At 36.0% G+C, this 26,675-nt stretch overlaps 2 protein-coding genes across 7 annotated transcripts in view; one reads left to right on the top strand and one right to left on the bottom strand.

The window, feature by feature from the left end:
* Positions 1-7,164, top strand: part of LOC121737007 (transcription factor HNF-4 homolog) — a 74,235-nt gene extending 67,071 nt beyond the window's left edge. For 3 of the 4 annotated variants that reach the window (XM_042128514.1, XM_042128515.1, XM_042128512.1), the window contains exons 5-10: positions 2,473-2,619; positions 3,455-3,575; positions 4,097-4,228; positions 5,391-5,627; positions 5,958-6,135; positions 6,762-7,164. In XM_042128514.1, the coding sequence (XP_041984448.1) occupies positions 2,473-2,619; positions 3,455-3,575; positions 4,097-4,228; positions 5,391-5,627; positions 5,958-6,135; positions 6,762-6,813 (867 nt within the window). In that variant the 3' untranslated portion in view covers positions 6,814-7,164. The remainder of the gene's footprint in view (positions 1-2,472; positions 2,620-3,454; positions 3,576-4,096; positions 4,229-5,390; positions 5,628-5,957; positions 6,136-6,761) is intronic. The other variant, XM_042128513.1, reaches the window with a different exon arrangement.
* Positions 7,165-11,770: 4,606 nt separating this feature from the next.
* LOC121737006 (fanconi-associated nuclease 1 homolog) lies at positions 11,771-25,274 on the bottom strand. Of its 3 annotated transcripts, none has more exons than XM_042128509.1 (12): positions 24,972-25,274; positions 23,681-24,574; positions 23,026-23,310; positions 22,512-22,722; positions 18,151-18,378; positions 16,738-16,860; positions 16,233-16,467; positions 15,726-15,931; positions 15,419-15,534; positions 13,906-14,166; positions 13,614-13,783; positions 11,771-12,940 (listed from the first exon to the last, which is right to left on the bottom strand). In XM_042128509.1, exons 2-12 carry the CDS (start codon positions 24,495-24,497, stop codon positions 12,797-12,799), a joined length of 2,796 nt encoding a protein of 931 aa, XP_041984443.1. In that variant the 5' UTR covers positions 24,498-24,574; positions 24,972-25,274; the 3' UTR covers positions 11,771-12,796. The 3 variants fall into 3 exon arrangements, with proteins under 3 accessions (XP_041984443.1, XP_041984444.1, XP_041984445.1); XM_042128510.1 differs by having other exon boundaries at positions 23,681-24,608; positions 25,124-25,274; XM_042128511.1 differs by having other exon boundaries at positions 23,681-24,472; positions 25,124-25,274.
* Positions 25,275-26,675: the final 1,401 nt, after the last annotated feature.

The following is a 26,675-nucleotide window of genomic DNA, read 5'->3' as shown; positions in this document are numbered from 1 at the left end:
GTTGAACCGATTTTAACCGTGGAGATTTTAGCTTCGGGACAACAACAACAAAAAATAGTTTGTATCATAAAAATGTACAGTTGTACACGTAAAACGAATTTCGTCGTCAACATCTAGTAATCATTAAAACCACTTGAGGTTTTCACCTTTAACACTGAAATTCAAATGTATTATGTAAATACTACGCACGGCCATTGACAGACAAGTGCTAAGTATTGCAGCTGTTAGTTATAATGTCATTTAACTGGTATTTAGATGCAAAAAAAACCATTTCATCAAATGAAATGGTTTTTTTTGCATCTAAATACTTCCTGACAGACTAGACGTACAGACTAAAATACGTAGAGGTCACTAAAATTGTATTTGATAGTTTTATTGCGTTAAAATTAACACTATAAATTATAAACGCGAAAAAAAAATTAGTACAAGTATAATTATTACAGGATAAATAAAATAAAAATTGTTTTATTTCTGAATAGATTTGTAACAAATGCTTTCAGAACGTTGAAACTACTGGTGCCTACCACCGGTAAAAATAGTAGCCTATGTGCCATCGTGATCCAAAACTACTGTATGTCGTACTATATTTTACCAAAATTGTTATTGAAATAGTTTTACATCTTATAAGCGGTACCAATTAATAATATAAATTAAATAAAACCGGCCAAGTGCGAGTCGGACTCGCGCACCGAGGGTTCCGACAGCTTAAAGGTATTATAGACCTGAGTATTTGGTATGAATTTCAATTTAATACCTCTACGCGTTTATGAGGAAATGGGTAGTAAGTTTAAAATTATTAAAAAAAAAAATATTATATGATGTAACTAAAAATTTATGGTTTTCGTAATTTTTCCTTTATCTATGCTATAAGACGTTGCTTCGTACCAAATTTCAAGATTCTGAGTTCACGGGAAGCACCCTGTAGGTTTTGATTCCCTTGCAAGTGTCGAAAATTTGCGGCATAAACGGCTGTATCTTTTGATTGCGTTGGCTTAGAAGTTTGATTTTTTCACAGCTTCAAGGGACAGTAGACCTGAGTAATTGATATAAATTTCAGCTTCATACCTCCACGCGTTCCTGAGAAAAAGGGTCTTGACAGACGGACAGACGGACAACAAAGTGATCCTATAAGGGTTCCGTTTTTTCCTTTTGAGGTACGGAACCCTAAAAAGGAAAGGATTTTTAATGTTTAAGAATATTTTAAACATTAAAAATCCTGTCAGAGGTTTTGATTTCAAAAAGTAACAAAACCCATCCAATATCAATACCTTATTACAGCCAATAAGAAAGTTTAATTACTACTTATAGTTTCTATGTCGGAGGCTCTTTGAACTTTCTAAAGGAAGAATTGAAATATAATATAGGTTACCCAGAATGTACTAAAATTATATTAATATCGCACAAGTAAAAAAAATGCGTAATACACGCACCTAATCTAAGATAGCGTAGATAAGATTGTGCCAAGTTGCCTTGAAAGTAACCTCATATACTGGGGTCGTTTGTTTTTGTAAATAAATAGACTATTATTAGACTTATTTTGATGTTTGCAATAGTTTTACATAGGTTAAAATATTTATGATTTAAATTTTGTATGACGCTTGCGTGGTATGTAAGTTGTAACGTACTTCAGGCAATGGCGTTATTGCCTAGTAACATCTCAAAAAAAAAAGTTGATATTTAACGCCTCTAGTACACCGACATGTTTTGAGACTCAAATAATCGGACTAGAATGCCGCCTCCTACTCTAACAAACGTGAAATGACGTTGTTAGGGCGTTTGTGCACTACACGGAATTTTACCATCCGGCGCGGCGCGGCATCCCGATTTCCTACCTTATTTATATGGCAAACGGTAGACGGTAAAATTCCGTGTAGTGCACAAACGCACTTAGAGCAGGACGCGGCATTCTTGTCCGATTATTTGAGTCTCAAAACAGTTTCGTAGTAGGCCTACAGGAATAGAGCGAGACGCCATATTATATAATGGAGGCACTTCAAATGGCTATTTGTATTTGCGTATTTGATGTATTCGCCAAACAATCACCATGTATAGATGGTATGCTTGACAAAGTATTGGCCTTATTTGCCTATTTGACAAATATGACCAATACCAAATACACGTATCCGTACCTTTGTCGGTTTTTGGCGCACATCAAAAGAATCAAATAGGCAAGTAAACAAAATCAAGTAGAAGTTTGGCATATTTGACTTCCATGTGTGGGCCGTATTTGCCTTTATTTGCTTGTTTGGGTATACGTCAATAATTTTGACAAATGCAACAAATAGCCAATAGCAAATACAAATAGCCATGTGAAGTGCCTCCATAACGCATTGCCGTGTGGCGAGTGAGACAGCAAATCGGTTCGCCGCTGTTTCGCGTTTGGCAGCGTCGTTGTAGGTACTAGAGGCGTAAACTACGCAGTCATTGCTTCTTGTTTCAAAATTAAAAACAAAACTTTTTTTTAAATTCCAGTCCAACAACATAACGGACGCGGAGATCAATAGCCGCAAGCTGGCGAAGATCAACGACGTGTGCGACAGCATCAAGCAGCAGCTGCTCATACTGGTGGAGTGGGCGAAATACATACCCGCCTTCACGGAGCTGCATCTTGATGATCAGGTGAGGAAAAGTTTTTTAAGTGAACAAATGGCATGATATAATTAAAGACGATGAGTGGATGAAGTGTGTAAGTAACAATTTGATAACTGACTATTTTTTGCACAAATGAAGCCGACCGGATTTAGGACCGACAAAATGATTTGGTGGATTCTATGTATAGCTAGATGATGAAAAAGGCAAGTTTTACAAGGTTTTTCAAATTATGACGTACAAAATGAGTAATTGCTCTTATGTTGTAAAATGTTAGTTACCCACTTCATCCACTCATGTATTATATCAGTGTCGAGGCTGGCACTCTGTAAAAAACTTTACGATCCGTAGCTAACTTCACGATACTTAGCTAGCTTACGATTATGGAGGGTAGATGGAGGAGAACTATCTTATATGGGGGATATTTGGAAAGGGTCCAGCTGTACGCAGTATATAACAGTTGAAAAATCCACCAAGAGTGGCGCTAACTGCAGCAAAGGGTATGGAATGAATTTAGCCGTTGGTGACAAAATATAAATTGAAGTACTTATATTAAAATATAACCTAAAATAGCTGACAAAATATAAATATTAAAATATAACCTAAAATAGCTGAAATAAAAGCTGCTAAATGATTTAAAATTTACCCTGTTGCTACTGTAGCGCCACCCTAATTTAACGCATTTCAGCGGACACTTTTTACATACAGAGATAGTTCTCCATCTACACTCCATACTTACGAGTTCCATAGCTAACTTCACGATCCATAGCTAGCCTTACGATTCGTAGCTAACTCTACCAGCCGGATTTAATTTCGCGATCTGTAGCTAACTTCACAGTTCGTTACTATGTTCACTGTATTCCAGGTGGCGCTGCTGCGCGCACACGCGGGCGAGCACCTGCTGCTGGGGTGCGCGCGGCGCTCGCTCCACCTGCGAGACGTGCTGCTGCTCGGCAACAACTGCATCATCACCAAACATCACCTAGGTCAGAAAGCCAGCGGGGCCGGAGTTATATTTTTTGAGTGTAGAGTTGTAGACCACTTTACGACGGCTGCCGTAGACAAAATATGCCGTTCGTATATCTAATATTATATAAAATTCTCGTGTCACGGGGTGCGTGGTTGAACTCCTCTGAAACGGCTCGACCAAGTTTCGTGAATCTTAGCGAGCATATCGGCTAGGGTTGAGAATCGGACAATATTTACTTTTTATATTGATAACTGCATTTGTTGAATAAATTATAGTAAATTATTACAACTCGAGACTGACGGCGACCATTGTTTGTGCGACGGGACGTTGCCATGGTGACATACGTATTTAGTCACTTCAATAAAATAATATGGGCGAAAATCGAAATACTTTATACGGCAACACAACGTTTGCCGCGACAGCTAGTGTCTCTAGCCTTAGGTTAAGCGGTCAAATTATTGTCTAAGCCTAAGTTACCTAGGTTCAACAGACTCAACTGTACATAATATCGAACTGTAGTAAATCTAACATATTCAGACGGTCGCATGGACATCGACATCAGCATGATCGGCATCCGCGTGATGGACGAGATCGTGCGGCCGCTGCGCGACATCGACATCGACGACACCGAGTTCGCCTGCCTCAAGGCCATCGTGTTCTTCGACCCCAGTCAGTATTGTATATACCTAATAAAGCTAATATACCTATTACCTAGCGGAATAAGAATAAGTTTATTTTGACAATCCAACAACACAATATAACATTACTTACTACAAAAATACACAAAGAAATAAAGAACACAAAAATTACAATAATATTAAATTGTGTGACGTCAAAACTGGACCCAGCTCAGCATTAGCAGCGACTACGAGTCTGCTGCACTGGTTTTCTGCTGGGAGGTGTGTGGTGAAAAACAGTCCCGAGCTGTCAAACGAAACCAAAATTAAATTACATCTGTGTGCACAAATCTGTTTACGTGTGCGTAAAAATAATGTTCCTACATACATTTTTCTTAGAGCTCAAATTGTCAACGTGCCGATAAGTGTAGACTGACTGTCAAAACAGATGAAAAAAGGGTTCTGCTGTCATGTATCACACGTCTCTTTTTACCACGCAGTGTTACTGATAGTGACATCTCGCTTGCTCAGGCCTTTGTTCTTCCGTTAGGTAATATTACCTTTAAGTTACTACTATAGTATTTATTTTATTCGCAAACGGAATTATAAGGGTTGTGGAAACAATAATTGTAGTTGAAGCCAATATTTGGCTGTCCGTATACGTGCGTACGTTTTCCGCATACGATTTCCGAAATCGTTTTCCGTATTCAGAACCCGAATGCAGGGAATAAGTAGAAAATACAATAACTGTAGCGGTCGTAGTCACGGGTTCGGATCGGATTAATGGATAGATGTATAATCGGATGCATATTTTTTCTACATTTCAAAGAACAACCAACCTTATTGGCATACCTTTCGTATTTTTGTGTACACCTATGAAATATACGCCAATCGAAAAAGAAGATGTTTACAAACAATAAATGCTCTTTGACAAAATGTAGTAAAGAATATACTTTCTGAGTTATTTCAGTTTTGAAAAACACGAAAATATGCCCTTATTAATGAATGAATGAATGAATGAATACTTTATTGTGCACAATCACAGTTACAATAACAATATACATAAAATAAAAAGACATAAAATGGCGAGAGCACACAAAGGCGGCCTTATTACTACATAGCAATTTATTAAGTAGGTACTTTTAAAACTAATTAGGTATGCCATGCTCCATACAAAAAGGTTCGATTTTTAACGAAACTAAACCCACTTCCAGATGCGAAGGGCCTCTCGCAGCCGCAGAAGATCAAACAACTGCGCTACCAGATTCAGATCAATCTAGAGGACTACATAAGCGACCGTCAGTACGACGGGCGCGGGCGGTTCGGCGAGCTGCTGCTGTGTCTGCCGCCGTTACAGAGCATCACCTGGCAGATGATAGAGCAGATACAGTTCGCCAAGCTCTTTGGTGTCGCTCATGTCGATAGCTTGCTCCAGGAGATGCTGCTAGGAGGTGTGTACTTGTGTAGCATGGTATCTAAGGAACAGGGGGGGGGGGGGTTACCGCCGCTCCTGCCGTCCCCCCCAAAATCGTGGGGTTTTATTTTAAACTTTCACCGAAATTGTTATTCGCCGTTCAACAGTCTTTCCAACGTAATGCAATACTAATTTGGCCGACTTCCTTCCAAAAGGATTTTGCGTACTTTTTTGTGAAATGTCAAAAGACGAAAACTATTCTTATGTCACCATCACCAATCATACCCCACCAATCTTCAAATATGTCACGTCTTTACGTTATACAACTACATTGTACCCGTAAGAGTTGACAGAGACACTATTGCAGGTGCGACCGCAGAGGCGACGCTAGAGGAGGCGCAGGAGTCCGCGGCGGGGGCCCCCGCGCCAGTGGCGGAGCCAGCCGCCCGCTCGCCCCCCTCGCCCGCGTCGCCGCCACTGGTGCCTCAGCTGACTCTGCCCGAGGCGTTCTTAGAGCCGGCCCCGTTCAAACAGGAGCCTAACATGTAAAGTAGACTTTGCCTCGTTATTGTGTTGTTTTAAGGGTTCCGTAGCCAAATGGCAAAAAACGGAACCCTTATAGATTCGTCATGTCTGTCTATCTGTCCGTCCGTATGTCACAGCCATTTTTCTTTAATTGTGGTGCCTATTGTGTAGCATTGTATAATACTGCAACGTCATTTAAGTTGTAATGCCCTATCTAGTTTCAGATCTATTCGCCGTTTAATTCATTTTGTTCTTAATGTAAACAAAGACTATGCTACTAACTAAAATGTCGCGTTTTTGAAAAAAAAATTAAAATGATGGTGCATTACAGTAATTATCATTTGTTTACATTATAATCAAAATTAATGAAAACGTCACTTCGTTTTTATAATTTCGATTAAAATGTAAGCAATATTTTAATTTCAAAGTACCTGGCAACCTAAAGACTTATATGAAGTAGTCTAGTTTCAATTTAAATAATAAATGTCCCCTATTTATTATGTGTAGCAGGACAGGGTACCTAAGGTTTAGGATTTACAGAGGTCTTATCTGCAATATGTTGTTATGTTTTGAATCATAGGTACCGCATCTTGCCTGACCGTCCTATATTTTAAATAATATAATAACGAGTAAATAATTTATTTAGGAGCCCCGAGCGCCCGCGTAATTTCAAGACAGGAGACATAACGATGTTATAGAATATACAAGATATTGGGACGAAAAGAAAGTGTTTTCAAGAAAATTGAATAATTTTGCAATGACTGTTTGCGCACGTCCATAATAATAGTTTAAAGTTCATGCGATAGCTTTTTATGTCGCGTATTAATAAGCATACTGCATAGGTATACATAGGCTAAACAGGATATATTCAGATACAGGGTAATCCGGAAAACTTAAAATAACTCATCAGCGAGTATTTTGTTCACTTGGCATATAACGGTAAAATGCGGTTATATTCTGCTACCGCACTCAAATTGAAGCGGATTTTGGTTTATTTAGCTTGAAATATGATATTATTGCCAGATGATATCTGATGATATAATATGATGGAGCTTAACTCATCAGCGAGTATTTTGTTCACTTGGCATATATCGGTAAAATGCGGTTATATTTTGCTACCGCACTCAAATTGAAGCGGATTTTGGTTTATTTAGCTTGAAATATGATATTATTGCCAGATGATATCTGATGATATTATATGATGGAGCTTGAATAATGATTTTACCCTGTTTAACCTATTGAAGCGTGGTTATATATATATATATATATATATATATATATATATATATATATATATATATATATATATAGCTTTGATTGAAATGACATCTATTAAATTGTTATGATAATCGATATTTTATACAAAATGTGTTACATGTATTTTAGATTGTTGAATTTTTATGATAGGGTGATTGCCAAATGTATTTAGTTTTAAGTACCTAGTTATATTTTTGTAAATATGTTGCGTATACTATATTTTATACTCAGTAATTTTGATATTGCGTACCAGATTGGTTTTATTGATATTTATTTTTAAAGATTTCGTGTAAAATGAGCATACTTTATATTTTAAAGAGTATTTGACATGTACTACCAACTTATTCAAGGTTCTAGATTTGTCGAGAAAAAAATATATACACTTGCGTGCAAAAAAATCGACCCCTCGCATTTCTGTTCAATTTCTTTTTATTAATAATGCGAGTTAATATGATGTGTACGTTTACTCAACATTTTCTAAAAACAACATGCTTGACTACAAACGACACAAATCACTAAGCACCCCCATCACTCAGTTTTTTAATCGTTAATTAAACGGTTAAGGTGTCAACGTCCTTGCGAGATAGACATCTCATTTCAGTTCAAGTGCAACGACGGCCAAGAGAAGTCCCATGAGTTACAGTAATTGAGTAGACTGTACGACGAAGACTTGCAGGCAGCTGTTTGACTTCACAAAAACTCGCTAACGGTCCAAAATTAGCCCCAGCACACAGTCAAGCGCAGCTTAGTTTCGCACGTTCTCATGTTGATTTTTCATTGGACCAACGGCGGGTCGTGCTCTTTTCTGATGAAAGCTAAATCAGTCTTTATGGTAACGATGGTCGCAAGAAAGCATACAGTAGACAAGGAGAATGATTTGCGCAGGCGTGCATTGACAAAAGGCTTCCATTTGGTAGGTGTTCGGGGACTGTATGGGGCGAGATTTCTTGTGATGCATAAACCAATCTTGAGTTCGTAACCGGGCCGCGCCTTGGCACTTTGAGTACCTATCGCTACATTCAGGGCGTACTGGGACAACATGCGGTGCCATGTGCTGCTTTTGTTGATGAAGGTTTCATATGATGTAGAACAATGCTCGACCGCACGTTGCTGCGAAAGTTCGTCAATATATTCTCTCCGACGTCGAAATTTCGGGTTTGGACTGGCCAGCAAGGAGTTCTAACCTTAATCCTATTGAGCACCCATGGGGAGAACTCAATAGGAGGGTCAGGGTCCGAACTCTTGCCGCAGATACCCTTTAGGACCTCCGGATGGCTGTACAATAAGATCGGCATAGTATCGCTCAGGAGTTCATCATAACTTTGATAAGGTCGAGGAAAACCCGGATAGAAACTTAAATTAGGGTAATGGGTGGCACTACGAGCTATTGAAATCAATTTGTTAGTGTCTTTTACAAGAAAGATGTCATTAATCGCCTACTGAAATGTTATGCCAAACTGACCGGTTTTTGTTTTAAGGCTGTAGAATTAGTAAACGATTTACAGTTACAATAACTATAGCATTAATTAAATCCTTATTGTACTACCTTTAAAACGATACCAACATTTATTTAATACTAATTATATTTCTTGAGTTATTACCGTTTGAATCATAAGGAGAGAGGTGGGTCGATTATTTTGCACGCAAGTGTATTTAAATCTAAAATATGAAAACAATATGGGCTGCAATAACGCTACGAATTTACATGTCACGTAAATATGAAAACAAATTCATGTGGTCGCGTTGCATATTTATTTTAAATCAATATGAATTTAAACATAGTATAGTATGGATACTATGGACATTATAAGCCCCTATAGGGTAATTATAAGACTAAATATGCCAGTACCATAAAATAATAATATGACAGACAAGATTATTATGAGAGAATTTGCTTTTGAAAATAATATTATCTATTAATTATATTCTTTGAGTATATAATATTTTGTATTTCTATGATTAAATATTAAAATAGATCTATAGCCAGCAGTGTTAAGTACCTACATTAGGTATTACTCTTTGTGCCTTATGTTCGAATGTGCCTTGGAGATAATATAAGCTTTTAGTTACCGTATTATAGGTGATGGTTTTTTTTTATAAGATGTTAGTTTTTTCGATCGCCAAAAAAGAGGTACTATCTCCCTTTCTTCCCATTTGAAGGACAGATACAAAAGATGTTGTATTGAAAGACTTTGCCTTTACTTGATGATCGAAAAAAGTTTAGTGATGTTGTCCGTAGCGATTGAAGATTTGGATTAATATTAAGTACTTATACAAAAATGTGTAAACCAGAAATACAAGTTTCAAAAAGACTATTTATTACACGATGTAATATTTTATCATTAACTTTTGAGGACATTTTTAAAGCACAATGCAAAATGTTTTTATACCTACATTGATAGATTCAATTACCATTGTAAATGAAGTTGCAGCGAGGCTCGCATTTGCGACATTTCGCTGCAACTTCAGTTCGAACAAATATATATTGCAATTTGCACCTCTCATAAAAATTATACCTACTTGGATATTTTTCAACTATATAGCAACTAACACTTCGTTTATAATCACGCTTTTTAATGTATTTAAAATTATAAGTGCCTTTCGTAATTAGAACTTACAAAAAACAATAATATTTTCATTATTGTTACAATATGAATTCAAACGTATTTAAATACATGTCTGATAACAAAAAGCGTTTTTGTCAACGATGGTGTCCTAGGTATTTTGTATTAGACTGAATAAAAGTATAGGTATTAGGTGTTATTTTGAATGCTCAAATGTTTATCTTGTCTGTAAGGTGAGCCATTATATGGTGCGAGTTATTTCCTAGGGGGAACTGTGTTTAGACATAGGTGCCTTATTTTATATTAGAGGTGAAATGTTTTGTACATACCGTGTTATGATTTTAAATATTTAGAAAATAAAATCTATACTGTTTGCGAGCGTATTTATTTATTCAGGTGTCCTTGGAACGTCCATGTAGCCTTTTTGACGGTTTCTCCAGTGCTTACAACACAAATACATGAAGGATATAAGTGATATGAATCCCATAATCAGTAGTGGCATGTATATTAGATGAACCAACTTTTTGTTCGTAATGTTTTCGTAGATGGTTTGAAACGTTTTATCCATTTTGAAGCTTTAAAAATATAAAATTATTCTTAGCAAAACGTTATTATTCTTGACAATGCTAGACGTTCTTATGACAAAGTAGTTTTCTCTGTTTGTTTGTATACAGGTTACAGAACCAAAGAGTTTCATCCAAGTTTCATCGTTGAGAAATTCAAGTAATTTATATGAAGTACCAGAAGTAACACTACTATAAGTACCAGGAGCGCATAACATATGAAGAGGTGTTTGTTTACGTTCAATTTGTTTCGACCTACCCACAAATTCAAAAATTTTTTTTGTGACTACCCCCAATATTTTTTTGTTTTAATTCTTGTGAATTGACAAAATATTAGGGGTATCCCATATTTTGCTTTAAACAATGAAGTACCAGGAGCGCATAACGTATGAAGAGGTGTTTGTTTACGTTCAATTGTTTCGGCCTACCCACTAATTCTAATATTTTTGTTGTGACTACCCCCAATATTTAGTTTTAATTTTTGTGAATTGGAGAGCGTAACGTATGAAAAGGTGTTTGCATAAAATTAAGTGTTTAATTAATTAGTCTGTCAAAAAAGAGTAGAAGCTGAACTAAATTTTTAAATCGTAATATCGAATGGGTGTTCGGCGTCTACTTTTTTTGGCATGCTATAAATAATAACCATTTGAGATGTGTTTATTAAATTTATAGCATATATGTATCTCGCAAGTCCCAATATATGAGACAAAGACACATTAAATGTTAAATAGTTTTTTAATTATGAGGGGTCAAAAGTGGCTGCAAATGGTTCGTGTATTACACACGATGCTGCTCTACCATGAGTTTTTTTCGATATTCGATACCGACTACCGTAAACTTTTAGTATGGCAAATTTTACAGCGCCTTTAGCGGTCACTTGCGGAACTAAAATCGCCATACAAAAAAATTACGTATATATTTTATTATATTTATATAGTATCGAGTATTGATAAATACTGTGCCCGGGCGCACACTAGCGGCCAAGCTGCGGCGGCCATCGAGATAGATACCTTAGTATGAAACCGCCATAGACCACGCGCACCTGGCCGCAACGCGATCAGCGGCCACACCATGCTTTCGATGGCCGCCGCGACCTGGCCGCTAGTGCGCGCCCGGGCTATAGCTTTAAACTCATGATAAAGCTACTGTTCTGCTATACTTGAACACAACCGCGTGTCTAGATATAGTTGAAAATATTTGAAAGTTGAATAATAAAAAACATTTTGTATTACATAAAAATTATATTTTATATATTTATCATAATATACAGCTTAAGCTACCTGCACATTATGCCATTGAATTTTTTATATTTTTATTTTATTGTTTTTTTTATATTTTTTTCTTCTTTTTATTCCACAGTCCACTCATAGTATTTTAAGTTCCCCCAGCTATATATCCCATGCTGGATTCATTTTTTATAATATTTTATTTTTAATTTTTTTTATTATACTTTTTTGTTTTTATTAAATTTTACATAATATAACACCCTAATCTTACCTACCTAATAACTATATCCTATCATCAAGTACAAACCGCAATTTGTGATCTTAGTTTTTTTTCTCGGATGTGATTTAAACTTAGTACGGCTCCTTTTCCTAACAAAAATCAATTTTATGGTACCATTCTAAAGAAAGCATGAAACTTGGCATGAATGTAGCTGTCATAAATGTGCTTCAATGTAGATATTGCTTCCATATCTACACAGAATCACAGACGTAATAGATATTCAATTGTTATGCGGCAATCGACGATGATTTCTTCTTTGAAGAGTAAACTCCTCAGTCTTATCGTTTTCGTCGAAAATTCGAAAAACCGAAATGAGGGAGATAAAAAGAGGGGGGGAGGGGGGAAAACATTATTTCTGGACGTGCTTCCATATCTACATTGAAGCACACATATGACAGCTACATTCATGCCAAGTTTCACGCTTTCTTCAGGATGGGACCGTATTTTATGTTAAGGAATCCTACTAACTCTAATGGTATGGTGAATCTTAGTATTCCCGTGCGCTTTCATATATCATCCTTTAGTGACAGTGGCGGCCTTACCCATTGCGAGGCGTCGGGTGGAAGGTCTTTGCGAGGCCCTGTGCCTTTGCCCTTTTTCTTCCAAAAAAACCACGATATCCGAGGTCGTAGCCAAGTCGAAGATTTCACTGGTAGCTCTAGATTACTAGTTGTCACTTCGAAGTCACCTCGAAAGTAGCTCTTCCAAAAAAACACCTTGCGAGGCCCCTGCAAGCACGAAGCCACGGGCGATTGCCCCGTTTGCCTCCCCCTAGGGCCGCCACTGTCTAGCTACGACCTCGCCTTACACTTGGCGGTTTCCGTGCCGACGTAACAGAACTGCACTGGCAGGTTGTGGTCTCGGAGGAACTGCATCCACTGGAGCTGTCTCATCGAAGGACGATCTGAATCCGTCTTCACCTCTACGAACATTATCTGTAAAAAACATGTACTTTTTTTTTTATGAAATAAGGGGGCAAACGAGCAAACGGGTCACCTGATGGAAAGCAACTACCGTCGCCCATGGACACTCGCAGCATAAGAAGAGCTGCAGGTGCGTTGCCGGCCTTTTAAGTGGGAATAGGGTAATAGGGGAGGGGAGGGATGGGAAGGGAATAGGGGAGGGTAGGGAAGGGAATAGGGTAGGGGATTGGGCCTCCGGTAAACTCACTCACTCTGCGAAACACAGCGCAAGCGCTGTTTCACGCCGGTTTTCTGTGAGAACGGTGTATTTCTCCGGTCGAGCCGGCCCATTCGTGGCTCTCCCACGTATAAAAACGTACTTGATTTATAATACTATGAAACCTTCACTAATATTATAAATGCGAAAGTGTGCCTGTTCACGCCTAAGCCGCTAAACCGATTTTGATGCATGAATATAGAATACTTTTTATCCCGAAAACTAGAAAGTTAATAATAGATGTATGTAAAATGGGAATGTGAGCTTGTCTGTCTGTCTCTTACCTCTTCACGCTTAAACGGCTGAGCCGATTTAGATGAACAGGGTATTTGAGACAAGATAGGACATATGTCTATACTTTTTATCCCTACAAAATGTACGGTTCCCGCGCGATGAACTAATATCTGCGCAACGGAGTAAATAAATCACCTTCTTAGTATGACAGTTAAACACGGTCAAGTCCGGGAAGCCGCTGTGGGCGTGTCCGTAGCACGTCGCGAGCCGGCGACAGAGCGCCGCCAGGCCGGCCCCGCCCACACACTCCGCCGCGCCAGAGACCACCTCATACGGTATAGCGCGGTTTATACCTGACACCTCGTCTGAAATATAACAATGGGTAAAGCACATTGATACATAGAATACTCCATTAAATATGTGGTGAAGACATTGATGTGTGGAATACTCCACAAAATATATTTTAACACTTTAGACATTAACTTACATTCAGGCCTAGTGTCCCACACCCTCTTCATCTCCTCCAATATCTTCTCCACACTCATACTTTGTATTTCCTTCAACCGATGTTCTATAATCTTCTTTCGGTTTCGGTAGAACCCCTCCCCGTGCAGATCCAGGGGGTATACCTGGTATTGACATAACACTACTCCCGGTACGCGAGGTATTAAATAATCCTGGTTGTAAATCTCATCCCATAGGAGGAGGAAGAAGATCGTCGTAATAATCCTTCCCTCCCAGTGACCTCCTGAAATGAAATGGAAGTGGAAGAAAAAATGTTTTATTTCCAAATTGTTTAGTAACTGTCGGAATGTCCTACTTGGTGCCTAACAGTCCGAAAACTAACCCGGCGAGAATCGAAAGAAGATAAGAAACTCGCAAAAGGCCACTTTTTATCACGAAAATATCCAAAGTGAAATAAAACACAATTATTGCACTTATGATTCAAAAGCCCCATTACCCTATAATCCTTATTATAGTTTGTGCGTTTTAAGATGATTTGGGTGACAGTTCTCATATTTCTTGCAAAGGATTTTTTTACAAGAAAACAAAAAAAAAAAACAAAATGTAACATATTATATTCAATCTACAAAAACAATTTTTCTCTATAATTGTAAATGAATAAAAATGAAAAGTTGCTAAATGCTAACTTATTAATATAAAACTATATTATTAACTGTGAAATAGGAGTATAAAATTATTGTTACGAAAATATTTGAAAAATGTCAGATGCATGAAACGGAACATACTATTGTCAATAGAGATTGACACTGTTGAATCGAAATCAAATCGATAAAAAGGGCGGCCATTTTAAATCGCCGGCGCCACTCTGAAAAGTCAGTAGGAAATCGATAATTTCGATTGCAATTCCTTTACGAAGTGATTTTTTTTATTTTTTATTATTAAATACTCTTGTCCCTGATTTTTATTCGAGGGATTTATGTTCTGAATACAATTTATACTGTCCTATGTCTATACACTTATCTCCTATTTCTATTTTCTGTTCTGTTAATACTATTTACTCCTTTTATTATTTTAACACAATATAGCAAAAATTCTTCCCTATTTTTCCTATCTTTTACTATTTCCTTTATGCTATCAACATTAATTTCTAGTCCTATTTTCATCTCCAGATCATATTTTGGCCTCGAGTATATTGGGCATTCTGTTAGAAGATGTGGTAAATCTTCTATTTTACTAGGGTCACACCTGCACGATGGGCTCTCTTTGCACCTGAAGCGGTACAGATATCCAGAGAGCCCACCGTGCCCGGTCAGTGCCTCCTTAAAGTACGAAGTGATTCGACTTTAAATTATAGATTAATATTTTAGGTAACTTCCCTACTATTGTAAATTATTATGTGTCACCCATATTATCATAAAATGCACATACTATAATATTATATATTCAAAAGTATATCTGTCCGTCTGTCTCTCTGATACCTCTCTCGAAGCTCGAACGGCGAAACTGATTAAATTAAAAAGTTCTCATATACTAACCGTGTGTGTACTCTCCACTTCGTAAGTATTCCGAAAGACAGAAATCCTCAGCATCTTGAACTAGAATTTCGCCATTCAACCGCGTTTCGAATTTCAGTTTACCTCCTCGACTATTTCTGTAAAGTTAATTGAACTTAGTAATATAAATGCAAAATAGTATGCCTGTTACAATTTCGCGCTTGAACCAATGAACTGATTTGGGACTCAATGTATCTCACTTGGGTCCCATAGAAAGGATAGTTTTTATTGCAAAAAAAATATTATATAGAAATCACGATAAAAACTAAAATATCATGACAACACATACTCCATAGGCGCCTTGTAAATGTGTTTAGAGTCAAACTGTTTCTCCAATCTGTCTTCTACTTCCGCATACTTCAGTAGCTCTATCTGTACTTCTGGGCTTATTGTTTTCGTCTTGCGTTTAGCCAACAAACTCGCTCGTTTGCGTAAAACGTCCTTCGCTTCGTCACGATGTTCCAAATTCAAACCTTCGAGCAACACGAATGCAGCCTGAAAATTGTAATATTATGAAGCCTAGAAAGAATGCCTATTCCATAAAAATATACAACTATAACAAACCAACTCACACGACAGGGAACGTTTTCAACGTTACTAAAAAGTTGCTGCGCTAATACTATAAAGTATAAAGGTGAGACCGACTACGCGGCAACGACGCGAGGTGACATTTCACGTTCCATAGAACTGACTGCTTTAGTGCGGTCTCTCCTTTATTATTTTCATGCTATAATTTTTTTGCTATATAAGAAACCATGCTTTATTAAGATTAATCTTATAGTATTGTTCAACTTACCTCATCAGGTTTCGACTGAAATTTATCCAGAATAAGCGCCTTTTCGGAATACCACTCTAACTTTTTATGTTGTCTGAACGTAGTCTGTGCGATGAGCATAGACAATATCTCCAGCGCTAGACTTATACTCTCTGGTGACCCCTCTTGTTTTAAGAACTTTATACCGTCTTCCAGAATTTTGTTAAATATATATGGCGGTGCGAATTTGTGGAGCCACACAGGCATTGCCACATATCTGCAAAATATATTTTAACAATTAACTATATCGTTTTAAATATTATTTTATTACATTGTTATCTTAATTTAAATAGATGAACATGGCACCAAATTGGTGGAGTGAAACCTAATACAACAAAACAAAAATTTCGAAAATCGGTTCACAAACGGCGGAGCAATCGTTGAACATACAAAAAAAAAATATATCCAGCCGAATATATAACCTCCTCGGTTTTTGGAAGTCGGTTAAGCCAAACTGTTTCTACCGGAGGAAAAAATGTATGCTTACCTTTTCATAGCATCTTCATTAATATCCCGATACATTTGATAGATCCTCTTGACACAATCGCAATAATTTAAACAACTAGAAGTAGAATTATATTCGTCATAGATAGACAAAGCATTCAGATATCTGAAATAAAAACCATTCGGAAATTATAATATTGTTTTAATAATTCCAGTCTTCTATGTGTATCAAGAATTACGTTTGTTGTTCTTTCCATGATTGCAAAATGTGGATTTCTACTTTACACATAGCTTGGTAAAATATGAAATATGTACCATTGAGGAAATTGATTCCTAGGCAGTTGACCGAACAATGTCATTCGATCGGATCATGATCAATAGAATAGGGATGATGACAAGGTGAAAGATTAGCGAATTTTGTTAATAAAATAAAGAAATCACGGTAAAAAATAAGTGTTCCCAAAATTTCAGCTTGATAGCATTTGTATTTTTTTTGTTATGCGCCTTAAAGTTGGATATTGAAGTCGATTTTTTTTTTCAATTAAATTTCTTAATATTTGTATACAATTCGATAACTTATGCAATTAAAAGCAACTTTTGTTATGAAACCACTTTCATAAACGCAATATTTAATATACCTGTCGAACAAAGTTGTCTCCCGGTCCCGATGCGTACACGAAAGACTGACGTCATACTTTCGTAGCACTTTGTATGGGGCGTTTCGGGCAGGTCTTTTTTATGAGATATTTGAATTGTCATATCTTGGTGAATTTTTAAGCTATCAGAGTCATTCTTTCAACGATGTTTCTATTTTTTAAGTGTCTTTCAATTACCGATAAGAAAAAAAATAGTCATCATGCCTATTGTGATCAATGTTAATTGTGGCTGGGTTTGACTTAACGCGACCAAATTAGGTAAGTCCTCCATCTGCCTAGGAATCAACATCAATGTAGTGGTCTACGAATAATAAAGACTAAGGAAACGTAACTCCCATACTTCAATTGTTTTGAATTTGGTTCTCCAGGTTTTTTTCGCACACTAAACTAATAATTATGACAATAGCTACGAAACACTACATTCAAATTGACATAATAAAGCCGTTGACAATATTTGTCACTTCTTTTATTACACAAAAATTCTTGCATGTATTCGGATTTAGGGCCACTTTTTGCATAAAGTATGCATGTATTCGGATTACATTTTGTAGAATTGGAACAAATTTTTTGACACAGTTACTCTTCCTTAGTTTTTATTATTCGTAGATTGATGTCATTCAAATAGACAACAGGGACAATTCATAATTTGGCCACTCGCAAAATGATACTTGGATCATGGATTACAATAGCACCAAGTTGTGAGGATGGCTTTCTCGAGTGACATTTTACAACATAGCATTGGCACATAGTTTAAGGCCATTCACTACCATAATTGTAGGATTATAAATGCAATGTTATACCTTTCAAACTCCTCCCTTGTTTCAAAGACGACACTCGCATTGTCGGTTCTAGCATTCTTGTACGGGAATGTCTCTTTCAAAGTTATATCATTCATGATAGTCAAATCCAACTTTTTCTCCTTTATAATATCATAGTTGATCCCCAAATACATCAGCCTGAACAACTCATCGAGCGTTCTGCGCATATCTTCAGACAGTTTGAAACATGCACCCAATTTTTCTGATAAGCTGAAATTCATAAAAAGAGAAATTGTAAAGGAGACCTTACAGAGGTCTTGTGGTCTGTGGACCAATAATGAATAACATGATTATACAGTCTATACTCTATAGTATTGTTACGGTACATGGTATACGGACACGTGGTGCGCAAGTACATACTCGAACCTTCTAGAAAGGTCTAATGTTTGTTTACGTGTTTACCCTTTATTTGTTAGCGTGTTTGAATTTAGACCTTATGACTGAGTCCATAAGGTCTAAATTAAATTCAACTTACTGCACTTATCGCAAGGACGGCAGTTTTATTGTGGTACATGCCCGAGCCTCCTAGAAATTTCCCACGGTTGTTTACTTGTTTACGTGAATCGGGAAATTTCTGGAATTCGTCTCGCCATATAAAAAGAGCCGCAGGCAGGCCCGGCAAGTCAGTTCAATCTGAGCGATCTTCAAGGCGACATCAAGTGATCAATAGTGAGTGAACCAGTGAAACCTGCGACTTGGCTACGACCTAGGACAGTGATAGTGCTTAGTGATTGGACCTAGTGATTAGTGTTCGGACTTAGTGCTAAGTGTTGTGACCTAGTGTTTAGTGCAGTGTTAATAAAGTCTTCAAGAGAGTCACCAGGTCTTTCTCTCCAAATCCTCGAACCCTAGCACGTAACAGTATACATAGTCGACGACAATTATAGTCAATTAAAGACAAATATTTTTCTTTCGCCTACTCCAATAAAATTAGGCTGAGAGAGGGACGATGATGATGGACAAATCAGCTTTCAAACAAAAAAAATAATCGGCAGAGTCGCACTGTGCCTATTTTTTTTTTTTTTGTTCAGACTCGCGCATGAAGTTTCCCGTACCGCTATAGAGACTAAAGCGAAAGTAGGCAAAAATCGTTTTCTTTTTGTAAATTAATTTTGTAAACCTTAAATATTTTTGTTATTTTTATTTTATTATTAATTAAATTAATTAATAAATAAAATTAAGAATTTTGTGAAAATTTTAAGTGGCCACCTAGTGCCTTTATTGACTACTAGCAAAAAAGGCTAAAAAATTATGTCCGTACTGGGGGCAGCTGAACCCCCCCCGGAAGAATTCATTATATATTCAAGTACATTTTCATATTTTTTTTTGTTTCAATATACCAGACCGAGCATCTTCTCGAAACAGGTATGCTGCCTTTGACTAAGCCATAGTTAGTTTATATAGAGCGTCCGTGGCCTAGTGGGTAGACCTTTTGGTTCGCACTCCTAGAGGGTGCAGGTTCGAACCCGGTGGAGGCGTGTCATAGGTACATGAGACATTTTCTGATCTCAAGTACATAATATGGACGCTCGTACGGTGAAGGAAAACATCGTGAGGAAACCCGCACATAGTTGGTCCTAGACGTATTGACTAGTTCTTTCTTCTGGACTAGGCCAACTATGATGCGAGAATTCCGTATGCGCTTGGGCAACCATACGGACATTTAAAAATCTTGTCCCAGGCACTACAGTATTTGAGGAGTGGTTACTTCGCTCTGAAAAATACTGTATAAATCATCCACAACGGATATAAAGGCCTAGTTAGTTTATAGTTATACTAGATGTTCCGCGCGGCTTCGCCCGCGTAAATAAGGAATTTTACAGAAACTAAAACGAAAAAATAGCTCTTATGTCCCTACTCCCTTCACTTGGTTTACTCTATCTGTGCCAAATAATGCCATAAAAATTGCTCCAGTAGTTCGTAATTTCTAATATTTCCCCCGTTTTTCCCACATTTTCCTGAGTTTCTTCGGTCGTATTAGTCAGCGTGATAATATATAGCCTATAGTCTTAGCTAAATTAGCTATCTAACACTGAAATAAGTTTTTAAATCGAACCAGTAGTTCCTGAGATTAGCGCGTTCAAGCAAACATACTCTCAAACAATATTAAGTATAGATTTTTTTCAATTATCGCTTGACAAACTCGAGTCTCGATCTAAAAGACTATGAAACGTACCAATAACAGGGTCATTATAGGATCATAAGTCATAACCATGAGACGATGTATGGTATAAAATGGTAGTGATGATGATGATGAATGTAATTTGCATAGTAGCATATGCTTTCCGTTCTTAAAACAACGCTGAAACTCCCAAACTTGTATCTATAAAGAATCAGGAGTTCTCTCAGCACCTTCCGAACCACGGTATACCAGGTATACCTCGGTGCAAAATCTTACTTGTTGGTAGCATATGCTTAAAATACTTCTCACGAAACCGAAGTCACCACATGTTTCCATATACATTTTGAGGAGTTCCCTCGATTACTTATATGCATCCTTCATCAGATCACCACTTTTGTGAATATAATACCAAATTGGGATGATACCCAATATACCAAAAAGAAAAATGTTGAAAATCGGTTTACAAACGGCGGAGTAATCATTGAACATAAGAAACCGAACATAACACCTTCCCCATTTTGAAAGTCGGTTAAAATTGTAGCCTATGTGTTATTCTGATTTATAAGCTATACTAGCTGTTGCCCGCGACTTCGTCCGCGTGGACTTCAGTTTATAGCGCGCGATGTCAACAAAATTGGTGTCAAAAGCTTTTATAAAAAAACCCTGGTACCCCTTAAATCAATACAGCTGTGCAGTGTGCACACAATAAGTATTTCATTTTTTATATTAAACTTTATATTTTATGCCAAATTTTAAAGCTTATTTAGCCCTCCAATTACACAACTTTACCCATAAACTATATTTTATCATTGATAGATTAAAGGTTACGTCACTGCACAGATAAAGTACTGAGTTATTTAATACCGTAGAATAGATATAACAATCGAAAAAAATCTAAACTTAAATGTAAGATGATACCACGTCTTATAGAAAGACTTTTGAGCAAGCGTCAGCGCGATGTAGAAGACGCACGGCGCCATCTATTATGAATTGTTGGAACTAACTTAATTTGAACAAATTTACGCATTTTCACCCCCTTACAACCCTTTTTTCCAGTAAAAAAAGTAGCATATGTCCTTTCTCAGGCTTTAGACTATCTGTATACAAAATTTCATTACAATCAGTTCGGAAGTTTTCTTCGGAACTTTCAGCGCTGCCATTCCGATGTAGCGCGGCCCTAAGAGGTTACCACGGTTTTAAAAAGTTTTTAAATTTGACACAAATTTTGTTGACACCGCGTGCTATATACTAAAGTCCACGCAGACGATGTCGCGGGCAACAGCTAGTTATGAATAAAAACAATATTATATAGTAAAGTAGGTATGATTAGTTCTGTTACAATAATAAAGTAAAAAATAAAACGCCATCTGTTTTCATATATTAGAATTAAAATGTTGATTGCATTGATATATTTTCTGGATGGAATATAGGCCAACACGGTACACTCGAACTCCTTTATTTTAGAGCACTTCTGTTGTCAACTTGTCACATATATTAGAAATGCAGTAGGAGTTCTATAAGATGAGATAGATTGATTATTATTATAGCAAGTGATAATATTATTAAACATAATATTCTAACGTATTAAAAACTATAAACAAAAACATAATAACTAATAAGTATGATTAGTTCTATGTTACAACGAAGTAAAAAAAAAGAAGCGCCATCTGTTGAATCATATTAGAACTAAAATGTTCATTGCATCGATATATTTCTGGATTTTTTATAATAATAGACATAAAATATATTTAAGATTTTTTAAATATTATTTTAATACACATCCAAGACCCAGGAACATTGAAAACTTTTTGTTCCGCCTGCGGGACTCGAACCCAGGACCCCCGGGTTGAGCGCTGGCCACGCGCAATGCGAAGTAATTTTCATCGATATTTTCATGGAAATAAGATATTTTCCCACATCAAAATGTAGCCTATGTCCTTTCTCAGACTCTAGAATAACTGTGTACAAAATTTCATTGCAATCGGTTCAGTAGTTTTGGCGTGAAAGCGACACAGACAGACAGACAGAGATACTTTCGCATTTATAATATTAGTATAGATTATTGTAAAGTTTCATAAAAATCCATTCAGTACTTTTTGCGTAAAAGAGTAACAAACATCCATACATCCACACATCCATACATCCAAACAAACTTTCGCCTTTATAATATTAGTAGGAAGTAAAATATTATGTAGCTAGTTAAGTACAAGATAGTAGTTACCTATGTAAAACTCTTGCTTCACTGTTACTTTGTGTAGCACCAGTTAAGTACAAACAAATATTATTAGATTTTTTTCTTGAAAATTCTTTTAGGAGCTCAATAGAATGTTGTTTATTTTTCGGCTTGAGTTTAAATTGCTGGCATACTGCAAACAATTCTCCTTTTTTCAATACATCTACACATTCATCAAAGCTTAAGCATGGCTTGTGCCCTGAAAAGAATACAGGCTTAGTACAAAATAACATTATGTATTTGCATACCAGCTGATCGTTATGTAGATCTCAAAGTATCTAAGTACATAACAAATTATCTAATACCAGGTTTAATCATAAAGAAGTAACATACAGACAAACACACTTATTCAATGATAATATTAATTATTATTAATAGTAAATTGTATATAATATAGATGATGTTAAACGACTATGAAGTATGAACCAAACAGAATTTTGGCTCACCAAACATCAAAATATCATAACTAAAGAGACAATTTTTTTAATATCTTATTTCTTACCTTGGTAATTTGAGGCAGCAATTACATCAGACTGCAACAGAGAACTCAGCATTTGGTGGCAGCCGATGTCATCACATGTTTTAGATGTCTTCTTTGCAATTATTAATTTTATTTCATTCCATTTAAACCACCTATCCTTTCTTGTGTAAAGGTTACATACTAATCTGACACTTGGTTTGAGTTGCTCAACCAATGCTTTTAACAAATTCACTGATCTTTCATTGAGAAGAGTATTCAATGATGGTTCATTTACAAAATTCACTATAGTGTTGATAGTAAAATTAGCTGAAATGAAAAATAACATAATATTATTAATAAATTAAATATGTTAGACTATTCCTAACTCCTAAGTTATTAAGATGTATGATAAGCCTAATTTAATTTCTAATTTTAGTTTTATTCTAACTCAAGCTGCACAGTGTTGTTATTTATTTCCATGCGCCAGAGGTTGGTGGAAGAAATCGCTTCTTAGCAATAAAGCCGCCTTTGTGCTCAATGCTAAGTTCATGTGAATTCCTTTTATTTGATTTGTATAATTTGAGCACAATAAAGCATATTCTTTCATTCATTCATTCATTCATAAATATTAATAAATAAAATATGTTTTCAAACACTTTAAAACATACAAGGAAATATATAAGAAAAATGATCTTACTTTTCTCATAGAATACACTCTGTGTTTGAACAGATTCTCCTCCTTTTGGACTTTCAGCAATTAAAGAATTAGTCAAATTTTTCCTTGCTGCATTTGTCCTTTTAACATTTGAAGCACGCTTTTTTGTTGGTGAAAAAAACTTTTTCGGAGTCCCGCTACTGGACCGCGGTGAAGACAATGTGGTGCTTGATTGGGATGTTTTGGGACTCTTTTTTGGTGTTGTTATGTTAGAATCTGGTGTAATCATTGCATGTTCCACATTTGGTACACCTACAGATAGTGGTGTACTAGAATGTGGTAATATAATATCATGTCTTGAATATGCTCCTGGTTCATGTTTGATCGATTCCTTTTTAATTTCAGGTGGTCCAATATTAGGTGTTGACGATGATACTCCTAAAATGCTTAGTTTACTTTCAGATTTCGGCGTCACCAGATTAGGAGGTGTCACAATAACAGTTTCCCTCTTAATCTCTGGAATTCTTGGAGTACACATTTCGGAAATTGTTACACTAGGTGAAGAAGGTTGTTTTGCTGTATGTTTGGATGTCTGCACATTCTTTTTAGGTGTTTCGGGGGAATATATTATTGTGGACTCTGATGATATTGATACTCTTTTTGTTTCCGTGTCACTAAAAGGCTCAGATAGATAGTTTTCCTCATCACTGTCTAAATTTATCACCGGAATACAAGTATCTTGATAATGTTTCGAAATTTTTGTTGGCGATGCTTTGTTGAGGCTTAGATTTTTTCTTTTCTTCCTAGCACTCATATTGGTAGGTTTATAGAAATCTGTCAATGTTTTCTGTGTAAACATTGTATGAAGTTTCTTGATAAAATAGCTTTTTATTCAAGGTCCTGACATTCATATACTCAAGGTAGGTCTGTTTAAAACTGGAAAGCATAGAGGAAAACAATACATTGAATACTGGAAAATAAATGCTGTGATAATAAACCTTAGATGTTCTACGGTGTAACAAGACAATGTGGTTATAGTTTAGAGTTAATACTTTAGAGTGTTTATGTGTCCTTATATAGAGTTGCCAATGAACTCTATACTTACCCTTGTATACAGTCATGGAATATATAAAACATCAACCGTTATACCGTATACAATTATGACTACCTATATCGGATTTGTTTGGGACTTTACCATGAGAATTGAGAACGAAGTTAATTGTACTCTATAATACTAGAAACATAAAATTCTCGTAATAAATCTGGTTTTTTCGCGCCAATATTGAAATAAAAATAAGTATTGAAATAATATTTTAGTGAAGATAGTAAATACCTGACAAGTTTGTTAAGCACCCGGCTGGTTTGGGGACATCATGATCAGTCATCAGAGGTATGCTTGTGCATAAGTTTTGTTGTGCAAATTTATAAAAGGCTAGTGGATTCTTTCATAAGATTGCACATAATTATAAAAAAAGGTATATTTACCTGAAAAATCATAGTTAGAAGATGATGGTCTGAGAGACGATGCAAGACTTTCCAGAGTGCAGAAGACACAAGCACAGGACACAGGTTAAAATAGTATCTCAATGGGTTAAATATTGGTATTTCTAGAAAACAATAGAGAAAAGCTTCGAAAAACGAGGCAACTGGCAACCACAGATTACTAGTATCTGGCAACTGGCAAGATGCTGGCTCAGGTGGGTGAAACTTTCGAACAAAAAAAATTGGGTTCCAAATTTAAACGTAGCAACTAAATTAAGTTGGATAATCTGTGCAATTTTTAAGCAAGATCGACTGTGATTGGTTGATAAAAAAGACGAAGAAGAAGTTTAAAACTCAAAGTTCGATTTTCAGTTAGTGAAAATTATTTTGTAGCAACTCTTTCAAAAATTGTAAATTAGTGGATTAATTATTGAAAAACAAAAGGTAAGCCATTGTAAAATGTAAATATAACCGTAAATTGATAAATTGAAGCAAAACATAACTATGTCATACTGTGTTCTAATGCAAAGTATGTCATAGTGATTATTTGCATATTTGTATAATAATTTACAACTTAAAATAAAATAATATGAAAAAGATAGCTTATTATTTCATGGAAAATATTATAATGTATCAGTATGTATGCAGTTAATTTCGAAAATGTTGAAATGTGTCTATTGATTTATTGTAGTAATTAATTGCACGTTAAGGTTATGAACTATAATAATTTATGTATGGAAATGTAGTAAATGAAAAACTTTTCATTAATTTCAGATTTTTAGGTCCCTGTACTAGTTTGCAACATTTTAGTCTGCAGGCAATGGTTGTTAAGAAGATTTAAGGAGGAGGAGAAGGAAGGTATGGGATTATGAGAGGTGCGGCCACTAAGGGAAAATCCTCTGATCAAGTGAGGTGGTATACAGCTGGCCTGAGCCCACGCGATATATTTCAGCTGTCGTATGTACAGGGTGTAACAAAACAAAGTAATAATATTTATGTGTGTATGTATAAAGATGCGCGTCCACTGGATCGGAATCGGAGCGTAAGCAGTGGACGGATTTGTTGCCTAAACCTTGTGGATTAAATCTGTTTTATTGTTTTGTGTTTATTTAGCTAGGTACAATAATTTTTATTGAAATAAAACATTTATTTGAGTTAATTTTTTTTTTCAATTTTTGGTATGTTTAGAGTGGAAGGTTTTGCACTTAAAAATTTTAACTTTAGTTTCAATTTAAAAAAATAATAAATGTTAATTTTTTTTCTTCTAAGTCCGACCTCTTTTTACGTAGTATATGACATTCTCTTTGATGCTGGCAACTGGCAAGTGCCAATCACAGATTACCTACTAGTTTAAATGCATTACGTACAAAGTACATATTAATAAAACGTAGTGATTATATTCTCTTTGCATATTAATTTCATGGTAGTGCCATGAATAAATGGTGCCAATCAACTGTTTTTGACATTTTTGTTTTTAATATGGCTCTATGGCTATTTCAAAACCATTGACAGTGTCGAGTAAAAGGCGGGAAACAAAATTCTCATAATTATACGT

Source organism: Aricia agestis, chromosome 20 (assembly GCF_905147365.1).
Source record: "Aricia agestis chromosome 20, ilAriAges1.1, whole genome shotgun sequence".
Lineage (NCBI taxonomy): Eukaryota > Metazoa > Arthropoda > Insecta > Lepidoptera > Lycaenidae > Aricia > Aricia agestis.
This window is presented reverse-complemented; position numbering and strand designations above follow the sequence as displayed.